This window comes from Giraffa tippelskirchi, chromosome 12 (assembly GCF_054371585.1).
Source record: "Giraffa tippelskirchi isolate mGirTip1 chromosome 12, T2T-mGirTip1v1.2.pri, whole genome shotgun sequence".
Lineage (NCBI taxonomy): Eukaryota > Metazoa > Chordata > Mammalia > Artiodactyla > Giraffidae > Giraffa > Giraffa tippelskirchi.
In genome coordinates this window covers 67,565,081-67,576,536 of record NC_137286.1, presented here as the reverse complement: position 1 = coordinate 67,576,536, position 11,456 = coordinate 67,565,081, and the positions used below count along the sequence as shown (strand labels likewise).

The 11,456-nt window shown below is 53.6% G+C and overlaps 1 protein-coding gene across 1 annotated transcript; it reads left to right on the top strand.

Annotated features, from left to right (window-relative positions):
* The first annotated feature begins 4,469 nt into the window (after positions 1 to 4,469).
* On the top strand, positions 4,470 to 10,077 carry LOC145529980 (uncharacterized). The gene is made up of 3 exons (XM_081550756.1): positions 4,470 to 4,639; positions 5,039 to 5,351; positions 5,602 to 10,077. Exons 1-3 carry the CDS (start codon positions 4,505 to 4,507, stop codon positions 6,228 to 6,230), a joined length of 1,077 nt encoding a protein of 358 aa, XP_081406882.1. The 5' UTR covers positions 4,470 to 4,504; the 3' UTR covers positions 6,231 to 10,077.
* The last annotated feature ends 1,379 nt before the right edge of the window (positions 10,078 to 11,456 follow it).

The window sequence follows — 11,456 nt, the reverse complement described above, 5'->3', positions numbered from 1 at the left end:
GTAGCAGCTGCAGATGGCAGCTCGTCCACAGTGCACTTCGAATGAGGTCATATGAGCGGGACTCTGGAAATGGCTCCGAAATCAAGAGAAAGGGGTCAGGGTATGTGGGAATCCGGCGGGGGTGGGGGGTGGATGAAGGAAGGTGTCCTTCCTCTCTCCAGTGCAATTTGGTTTGGTGAGTCTCAAAGCTACCAGATGGCACTTCCCAAGTCAGGCCCCCGCAGGAATCAGGGTGGGCTGCGTGCCTCGGCCCCTGCCACAGGGACAAGCCACACCAGTGGCCTCCCTGAGCTCCAATGGCCGGATCTGGGGGTTCTGTCTGGGTGCACACCTCCTTGCTCTGGCCAAGTTCCCCCCTTCTCTGAGCACCAGCTTCATCCTCTCGAATGAGGACATCGATTGCTACCTTGGCACGTTACTCTCTTCATCCTGTGAAGACTCATTAGGCTTATCCTACAATTACTAGCTGGCCCGAAGAGATATCTCCTGAATCCAGATTAAGCTGGAGTCTCCCAGGCTCATCTGGCATGTCTTCCCTGAAGTCTGCCAAAACCCACACCCTTGCATTTCCAGGGACTCCCCTTAGCCAGCTGGGCAGAAAACCCAGCATGGTTCAAACAAGCTGACAGACAAGCGGGAGAGGACTCACGGGCAGACGGCCTCCCTCAGGTCTCGGGTGGAGCTCTGGGACCACAGCAGCAGCGGGCCACCTCAGCCCCTGGGCTCAGCAGCGCCCTCATTCTCAGGCCGGCGGCTCTGCCCTGAGGGGAGCAGGAAGGTCACCAACTGCCGCAGGCGGACCTCAAGCCCCTCCCACTGCTGGAGCCTGACCTCCCCTGGCCCCACCCCTTCCCCTACCCCAGCAGGACGAGAGCTCGTCTTCCCCTGGCTTCCAACGTGAGGCCCGGCCCTGGGCCCCGATTGGGCACTGCCCCAGTCCGGAGCCAATCACAGTGGCCAGGGAGGTGGAACGCACCGATTGGCCAGGGCCAGGTCATGTGACCATACTCCCCAGGAAACTCAAATATTACCAAGATTCCCTAACAAACCAATGAACAAAATTATCCAGTAAAGGCAAACCGTACTTTTTAATGAGGCCAATGTCACAGAAAAAAAAAAAATCCTTCACAATGAATTGCTCAAGGAAGCTACTAAATAAGCTTTCAGAAAAGTCAAGACGTTTTTTTTTTTTTTTTTAATAGGGTGACGGAGAGCTATACCTTTCCCATCTATGTGAATTTAGGTTTAAACTAGATTTCCCTCGGCTATTATATAAGACAAAAAACCCCACATCACCCCCTTTCACTCCCCCCACCCCCAAAAAGTGTTTTAGTCTATTGAATTTTTGTGTCCTCAGTTGTGTCTGATTCACGGCAACTCACGAACTCTACACAGCCAGGCTCTTCCGTCCATGGAATTCAGGGCAATTTTTTCTGTCACAGCAAATGCCCACCCTGGGTGATCCAAAGGCAAGGGCTCAGAGGCTCCTGAGAGACTAACTCCTTTCAGCTGAGCACAGAGCTGGCTCCTCACTGGGATGCCTGTGGCCTGGGGCTCCCAGAGGGGAGAGCAGCACTCGCCCCACCGTGTGGTCACTGCTGGAAGTGCAGGCTGCTCCTCACTCCCCCTTGACAGTGTCCCTGAGGGCAGAACAGTGGGAATCTACTCAAGGTGGAAACGCAAACTCCGATGCAACCAAACTTCCCACAAGGTCTCCAAAACCACTCAGGAACAGGGAATTGGAAACTGCAGGGCATGACATGAATGGAGATGGAGACTTGACACCTTACACCGAGTTCACTTCCAGTTATGCCTAGACAAAGTTTCCATGAAAACTTGTCACAAATCTAGAACAATGAGCAGAAACCGGACACGTGCTTTGAGTCTTCACACACAAAACAAAAAGGCAGCCCACAAAACAGCCCAGAGAATACAGTGGACTTTGCAAAATCAAAGATATCTACTGTGGGAAAGACCTCATTACAAAAGCAAAAGACAGGTCATACATCGCGAGACGAATGAGTGGAAACACAAAGCTTCTCAAGGATGTGTCTCCAAACAGACAAAGAACACCAACACGACAAGCCTGTGAAAACTAGGGAAAGGTCTGAAGGGACACCAGACTGAGGAAGACACACACAGAGTATCCCGGATGATGTCCAGCACTGAGGGCCTGAAGAAACAACAGTCTAGTTGCACTCCCTCAGGCCTGTGTGACCCTGGATGAGGCCTCTGTTTCCCGGTGGCTCTGAGAGATGGACAGGGAGGAAGGGGAAGAGAAATCACTTGCATTTCTAATACTCACAGCAAAGTCTTCCAATGAGAAGGGAATTATCACCCCCACTGACAATGCCATTCACTGAAGTGATACCCACGAGTCCATCTAACCCAGAAGGGAAGGAAGGACCTGTTCTCACAAAACGGCGAGAGATGGAAGAAGGAAGATCAAGCCCACACCAACCACTGGAAAGAGAAGCTGTGCTCAGGGCTTGAAAGAATTCCTATTGGGAAAATGATGTCACAGCCCCACAAGGCAATCCACAGCTTCGATGCTATTCCTCCCAAAATGCCAATGCATTTTCGCACCGAACAAAGAATTGCAAAAGGGGTACGGAAACAGAAAAGAGCCTAAATTGTCAATACAATCCGACCAATTGTCAATACAAGCCCCGATACGGACATCCAAGGTTGTGTGAAAGGAAATTAGACGACCAAACTAGGATCCTCAGGAGAGTATCGGAGAAGGCGATGGCGACCCACTCCAGTACTCTTGCCTGGAAAACGCCCTGGACGGAGGAGCCTGGTAGGCTGCAGGCCATGGGGTCGCGCAGAGTCAGACACGACTGAAGTGACTTAGGCGCAGCGGCAGCAGCAGGACAGTATGCTATTGGGAATACAACAACACACACAGATCCAGATCGATGGAATAAAGTTGAGGGTCCAGAAGCAAACCCCGGCATCCATGGTCAACTCATCTCTGACACAAAAGGGGAGAATATCCAAATGGGAACAAGAAAGCCTCTTCAATAAATGTCCATGGGAAAACCAGACAGCTACATCTGAAGAACGCTATTGGTTTTGATCTCACACCACCTCAATATTGGGGAAAAACCTCACCCTAAAGACTGATGTCATGAGATAGCTAGAAAGAAGCGTAGGTCAAAGGCTCCTTAACATCAGAGTCTCCTTGCCATTTGCTGGGCGGAGGTAGAAATGGGTCTCTTCAAGTAAGGGAAAGAGGAAAACGAAGTACGCCAATGGGTTTCCATCCAATGGAACCTCTTCACAACAGAGAAGCTAAGCATTCAGAAATGCAAAAGATGGGAAACGGAACATGAGAGACTCCTTGCAAGTGGTGTATCTGAGAAGGGGTTCATATGGAAAGAGACGAAGAATGCACAGCACTCAGATTCCAAGAAACACCACCACCACCCTTGACCCTTCCCCCATGACCAACTCCGACCTAAAGCCTTTCTCTCCCTCTAACCTATCCCTAAAACATAACCCTCATCTAATCATATACATGTGCATTCCTAGCATCCATCCATCCACACACGAGAGAGAAAGAGGAAGACACAGACTGAATCGAGAAGGGAAAAGAGAGGGACACAGACAGAGAGAGACACGGAACCAAAGAGAGGAAAGGAGTCGATGGTCCAGACTTTTCATCAATCTGTCTCGAAGGTAGAAGCAATGACAGCGCCCATCCACCCCAGAAGGGGGAAAAGGACGGAAGGTTTGGAGAGGAAAAGACAAGAACGCAGGGAGCCATTAGAAGCTCAGCCACCCGCAGAAGCCGAGCTGGGACACTTGAACAGAATCTCAATGGAAACAGAGGACCAGAAAGTTGGCTACTCTTTTCTATAAGAGAGGGAGACCTTCGAGTCTTCCTTTCGGTCCTCCAACTTGGATGCGGGGTCTCAAAACACTCAGGAGGGGGAGTGCCTTTTCCTGGGTACCACGGCGCATCCAGGCCTCGTTCTGCCCCATTCTGTGCTGTGTCAGCCCTGGATGGAGTCTTTCTTTCTTAAGTCTCAGCGCACAAGCTCCACGTGATATCGGCCCCAGGTGGAAAGGCATGGAGCTGCTCGTAGGCCGACAGACCTAGGAAGCAGATGGGAGAATGACCCCCACTCTGCAGATGGAGAGACTGGGGAAACTCTGAGGGGCATACGCTTGTCCAGGGCCACACCACTTATGAGAAGAAGGAGCCTGGTCTGAGAGCAGCGGGGTCCTCGGAGCTCAGGCCCTGGCTGCACCCAGGCCTCCCCAGGGCTGTGGGCTGGGCTGTGTGGCTGTCACTGTGCCTGCACATGGCCTAAGGGGGGTGGTCGAGCAGTCAGAAACCCAGAGATTCCCTTGGGAAGTTTTGGGGAAGGGACCTCAGCACGAACCCCAGGAAATGATGTCACCTGCCGGCAACAGAACCCAACAGAACCCGCAACCCGGGTATCCAGGCCTCCAGAGCGGAGAGGAGCCCCCAGCCAGATCACTTGCTGCCAGGATGTTCTGCTGTTTGCCCCTGCCCAGAGGCCGGGGCCTCAGGAGAGCTCACAGGCAGTGTGCGTGGGCACCCTGTCGACGTTGGCTCAGGGCACCCCCGAGAGGCCTGTGGCCCTTTGCCCGGAGAAACAGAAAGGTAACACGGGGAGCCCCAGGCCGGGCCAGCCCACCTCTCCCATGCCACCCGGAAACACCGGGTCCTTTGCCTGTGTGTGTGGATGCGGGTTTCTCGGGGTGTGTCTCCCTCAAGGAAGCCCAGGCGGATGTGGGGTCAGAAGCCTGCGGGCAAGTTGTGTCCACACCCCAGGGGAGAGCAGGCTGGCTGGGATGGGGAGAGTGCGGGCAGCGCCGGCCGCCCAGGCTGGCCTCACACCCTCAGGTGGGTCTCTTTCCTCCCGGGTGGGGATCTGAGCAGACACACGTCTCTGACCCTTCTGGGAAGAGAAGTTCGAGCAGGCAGAAGCAGCGGCTCCACTGGCCAGGCCCAGCTCGGAAAAGTCCCAGCATGGCTGGCTGACGGTCACTGTCGTTGCAGAGCTTCCCACGTGATGAGGCCGAGGACGGGGACACCCCGTCCACCTCCCGGAGGGAGGGGTCGGAGCACCACCCCCCCGCCCCTGAGGCCCAGTGCAGGCTCCAGGTGAGCGTGCCCACGGAGGCATCAGCCCCACCGGGGGCGAAGCGGAGGCGGGGAAGGCCTGCTGCCGAGACACCACACAGGATACACCCGGCGGCCCAGTCTGAGGCTGCCACGGAGCTCAGCACACCCGGCTCCGACCCAGAGTCCCGAGAACCCCAGCCTCTGAGGCAGCAGGAGGACCTGGAGCCCAGCACGCCAGAGCACAGAGGTGAGGACGCTGGGGCTGGTGCACGGGAGTGTGTGGGGAGGGGGTGCTGAGCTACACAGGGACGAGTCCCCGAAAGATGCTGCTGGGCCTGCAGCAAGCGCTGGCCTCACACCCCCACCCCCATCTTGCACACTTCAGTCCCAAAAGACATCCGACCCTGGGTATTCTTTGGGAATCTCTTGGAAGCTTTCTGTCCCGGGATACGCACATGCCAAGGCTGGCCTGTGGGCAAACTTTGCTTCTCCCCCAGCTCTAGCACTGGCCTCCAACTGGAACCAGGCTCCACTTCCCAGACCTGTCCCTACAGAGGTGGTGGCTCCAGGTGCAGGACCCAGGGATCCACCGAGGGCAGATGGAGAACCGAGACTTGCCCTCGCAGAGACACCAGGCCAGCTGGGTTCTGGCCAGCACACCGGGCAGATCGGATCTCCGTGCCTGCAGGACCCCCAGCCCCAGGCACTGATGTCCCACCCCCTCAGCCAGAACCTCCACCTCCACGTGCACCTGTACCTGCTCGGGCTTTGGCAGGAGAACCCGAGGCAGAGGAGGAGTCACCGCCTCGGCAGGGAGAGCCTGCCCTGGCTCCCGCGCAACACCCAGACGCCGACGATGACTCACCCACCCCTGCAGGAAGAACGAGCCCCCGCTCTGGACAGAGACCCAGAGCCCTTGCCGGAAACACCACGTCCAGGGGAGCGGTCGGCTCTGCCGCCTCCATCCCTGTCGGCTCACCGTGGACGCTGTCAACTCGGTCTGCCCCCAGGGGACATGGAGTTCCTTTCCCCTGAACTGCTTTGCATTTGGTTTGTTTCCACCTTTCTGGTGATGTTTTATTTTTTGTATGGTTTCCTGTATTTTTGTTGGTTAAGTTGGGATTAGTAAACTTTTTCATCATTGTTGCAATTTGGGAACACTGTTGTGTAACTGGTGATACTGTGTTACCATCACCACTTTGTGGTTTCAGACCCGTTTGATCTTTATGCCCCACCCCCCAACAAAGCCTGGATTCAAGGCAAGCACGCCCTGTTCATCCCTCCCCCCGATCCTGAACACAATTTCATCTTTTCTTTCTGCATTCCTTCCTATATTCTTGGTGTCCCCAGTCAATGACTCTCAGTGAAATGACTGAAGGAGTTTCTTTCGGACTCTCCACCTACTGTAAGACTCCATTGGAGAGTTCTCATTTTTATGTCATTTGAACTAGCCTTTGATAGCTGACAGGACGGTGTACGTCCTTTCAAGATATCATGTGCCAAACGAAGCCCTTTTGGCAAATGCCATCATTATCTCCAGGCAGGCATTGCTGTTTGAAGGGTGACATCTCAGCCAGAAGGCAGAGGCTGAGCTCCTCTTGTTGCACCAGCTCCCAAAAGAAGCCAAGAAAGGGAGCTGGAACAACAAACCACCCCAACGCCCAGGAAAGCGTTCTTCACGACAGAAGGCTAGAAAATGACCCAACAACCTTGTGGCCCAGAACCCCTCTAGAAAAATCACTGTTCCATAAAAAAGAGAAACACGTGGGAAGTTCCAAGGAGAGGCAATGCCCATGGCCAGTGTACTTTAGAGACGGCCTGACCGCTCCGGGGAAGACACGCACCGACGGAACCCCTTGGGAAACAGCAGTGAGAGTCCTCACCGTCGTAAGGGTTTCCTCTGGGGACAACCTGCCCTGGGCACCACATGAGGGAGCAGACCGGCTTCTCTTCCTCTGCCCCCACAGCATTCACTCATGAAGGCAGCTCAGGTGTTCTCATGCCCTGCCTGCCTGCCTGCCTGCCTGGCTCATCCGTGAGCTGTGACCACCTCCAGGGCAGGACTCCACCTTCTCCTCTCTGTGTACCGTGAATCTGCACACAGTGGGCTTTCAGAACCTTAGGAGACTTGAGCCATTCCCACTCGAGCCAGAACCCTCCCCAGGAAGGAAAACGGCTGTGGAGTCATTTTGGCCCCAGCACTGGTTCCGAAAGCCTGGCGGCTCCTACAGCCTCTACGGTGTGAAGAGGGAGGTCCCTTTTGACAGAGCTTTCCGGCTGTCAGATCTAAGCTGTTGTTTCACTGTCAGCTGTGTCTCTTCCGTTGCAGCCAGGTGGGCCACGCTGCTCCAAAGGGGCTCACAAGCTGAGTGGCAAGGGAGGTATTGAGAGGACAGGGATGGCTACAACGTGCTGCAAACTGAGTGAGGGTCCCCACAATCCTCAGCAAAGGTCTGTGGTGTGCAAGTGGGGAGTAGAGGGCCCCCAAGTTCCAAAGGAAGGGAGGTACTCGGGAGCTAAAGCCCTTGGCTGCTGTGGTAGCAGCTGCAGATGGCAGCTCGTCCACAGTGCACTTCGAATGAGGTCATATGAGCGGGACTCTGGAAATGGCTCCGAAATCAAGAGAAACGGGTCAGGGTATGTGGGAATCCGGTGGGGGTGGGGGGTGGATGAAGGAAGGTGTCCTTCCTCTCTCCAGTGCAATTTGGTTTGGTGAGTCTCAAAGCTACCAGATGGCACTTCCCAAGTCAGGCCCCCGCAGGAATCAGGGTGGGCTGCGTGCCTCGGCCCCTGCCACAGGGACAAGCCACACCAGTGGCCTCCCTGAGCTCCAATGGCCGGATCTGGGGGTTCTGTCTGGGTGCACACCTCCTTGCTCTGGCCAAGTTCCCCCCTTCTCTGAGCACCAGCTTCATCCTCTCGAATGAGGACATCGATTGCTACCTTGGCACGTTACTCTCTTCATCCTGTGAAGACTCATTAGGCTTATCCTACAATTACTAGCTGGCCCGAAGAGATATCTCCTGAATCCAGATTAAGCTGGAGTCTCCCAGGCTCATCTGGCATGTCTTCCCTGAAGTCTGCCAAAACCCACACCCTTGCATTTCCAGGGACTCCCCTTAGCCAGCTGGGCAGAAAACCCAGCATGGTTCAAACAAGCTGACAGACAAGCGGGAGAGGACTCACGGGCAGACGGCCTCCCTCAGGTCTCAGGTGGAGCTCTGGGACCACAGCAGCAGCGGGCCATCTCAGCCCCTGGGCTCAGCAGCGCCCTCATTCTCAGGCCGGCGGCTCTGCCCTGAGGGGAGCAGGAAGGTCACCAACTGCCGCAGGCGGACCTCAAGCCCCTCCCACTGCTGGAGCCTGACCTCCCCCGGCCCCACCCCTTCCCCTACCCCAGCAGGACGAGAGCTCGTCTTCCCCTGGCTTCCAACGTGAGGCCCGGCCCTGGGCCCCGATTGGGCACTGCCCCAGTCCGGAGCCAATCACAGTGGCCAGGGAGGTGGAACGCACCGATTGGCCAGGGCCAGGTCATGTGACCATACTCCCCAGGAAACTCAAATATTACCAAGATTCCCTAACAAACCAATGAACAAAATTATCCAGTAAAGGCAAACCGTACTTTTTAATGAGGCCAATGTCACAGAAAAAAAAAAAAAATCCTTCACAATGAACTGCTCAAGGAAGCTACTAAATAAGCTTTCAGAAAAGTTAAGACGTTTTTTTTTTTTTTTTAATAGGGTGACGGAGAGCTATACCTTTCCCATCTATGTGAATTTAGGTTTAAACTAGATTTCCCTCGGCTATTATATAAGACAAAAAACCCCACATCACCCCCTTTCACTCCCCCCACCCCCAAAAAGTGTTTTAGTCTATTGAATTTTTGTGTCCTCAGTTGTGTCTGATTCACGGCAACTCACGAACTCTACACAGCCAGGCTCTTCCGTCCATGGAATTCAGGGCAATTTTTTTCTGTCACAGCAAATGCCCACCCTGGGTGATCCAAAGGCAAGGGCTCAGAGGCTCCTGAGAGACTAACTCCTTTCAGCTGAGCACAGAGCTGGCTCCTCACTGGGATGCCTGTGGCCTGGGGCTCCCAGAGGGGAGAGCAGCACTCGCCCCACCGTGTGGTCACTGCTGGAAGTGCAGGCTGCTCCTCACTCCCCCTTGACAGTGTCCCTGAGGGCAGAACAGTGGGAATCTACTCAAGGTGGAAACGCAAACTCCGATGCAACCAAACTTCCCACAAGGTCTCCAAAACCACTCAGGAACAGGGAATTGGAAACTGCAGGGCATGACATGAATGGAGATGGAGACTTGACACCTTACAGCGAGTTCACTTCCAGTTATCCCTAGACAAAGTTTCCATGAAAACTTGTCACAAATCTAGAAGAACAATGAGCAGAAACCGGACACGTGCTTTGAGTCTTCACACACAAAACAAAAAGGCAGCCCACAAAACAACCCAGAGAATACAGTGGACTTTGCAAAATCAAAGATATCTACTGTGGGAAAGACCTCATTACAAAAGCAAAAGACAGGTCATACATCGCGAGACGAATGAGTGGAAACACAAAGCTTCTCAAGGATGTGTCTCCAAACAGACAAAGAACACCAACACGACAAGCCTGTGAAAACTAGGGAAAGGTCTGAAGGGACAGCAGACTGAGGAAGACACACACAGAGTATCCCGGATGATGTCCAGCACTGAGGGCCTGAAGAAACAACAGTCTAGTTGCACTCCCTCAGGCCTGTGTGACCCTGGATGAGGCCTCTGTTTCCCGGTGGCTCTGAGAGATGGACAGGGAGGAAGGGGAAGAGAAATCACTTGCATTTCTAATACTCACAGCAAAGTCTTCCAATGAGAAGGGAATTATCACCCCCACTGACAATGCCATTCACTGAAGTGATACCCACGAGTCCATCTAACCCAGAAGGGAAGGAAGGACCTGTTCTCACAAAACGGCGAGAGATGGAAGAAGGAAGATCAAGCCCACACCAACCACTGGAAAGAGAAGCTGTGCTCAGGGCTTGAAAGAATTCCTATTGGGAAAATGATGTCACAGCCCCACAAGGCAATCCACAGCTTCGATGCTATTCCTCCCAAAATGCCAATGCATTTTCGCACCGAACAAAGAATTGCAAAAGGGGTACGGAAACAGAAAAGAGCCTAAATTGTCAATACAATCCGACGAAAAAGCCCCGATACGGACATCCAAGGTTGTGTGAAAGGAAATTAGACGACCAAACTAGGATCCTCAGGAGAGTATCGGAGAAGGCGATGGCGACCCACTCCAGTACTCTTGCCTGGAAAACGCCCTGGACGGAGGAGCCTGGTAGGCTGCAGGCCATGGGGTCGCGCAGAGTCAGACACGACTGAAGTGACTTAGGCGCAGCGGCAGCAGCAGGACAGTATGCTATTGGGAATACAACAACACACACAGATCCAGATCGATGGAATAAAGTTGAGGGTCCAGAAACAAACCCCAGCATCCATGGTCAACTCATCTCTGACACAAAAGGGGAGAATATCCAAATGGGAACAAGAAAGCCTCTTCAATAAATGTCCATGGGAAAACCAGACAGCTACATCTGAAGAACGCTATTGGTTTTGATCTCACACCACCTCAATATCGGGGAAAAACCTCACCCTAAAGACTGATGTCATGAGACAGCTAGAAAGAAGCGTAGGTCAAAGGCTCCTTAACATCAGAGTCTCCTTGCCATTTGCTGGGCGGAGGTAGAAATGGGTCTCTTCAAGTAAGGGAAAGAGGAAAACGAAGTACGCCAATGGGTTTCCATCCAATGGAACCTCTTCACAACAGAGAAGCTAAGCATTCAGAAATGCAAAAGATGGGAAACGGAACATGAGAGACTCCTTGCAAGTGGTGTATCTGAGAAGGGGTTCATATGGAAAGAGACGAAGAATGCACAGCACTCAGATTCCAAGAAACACCACCACCACCCTTGACCCTTCCCCCATGACCAACTCCGACCTAAAGCCTTTCTCTCCCTCTAACCTATCCCTAAATCATAACCCTCATCTAATCATATACATGTGCATCCCTAGCATCCATCCATCCACACACGAGAGAGAAAGAGGAAGACACAGACTGAATCGAGAAGGGAAAAGAGAGGGACACAGACAGAGAGAGACACGGAACCAAAGAGAGGAAAGGAGTCGACGGTCCAGACTTTTCATCAATCTGTCTCGAAGGTAGAAGCAATGACAGCGCCCATCCACCCCAGAAGGGGGAAAAGGACGGAAGGTTTGGAGAGGAAAAGACAAGAACGCAGGGAGCCATTAGAAGCTCAGCCACCCGCAGAAGCCGAGCTGGGACACTTGAACAGA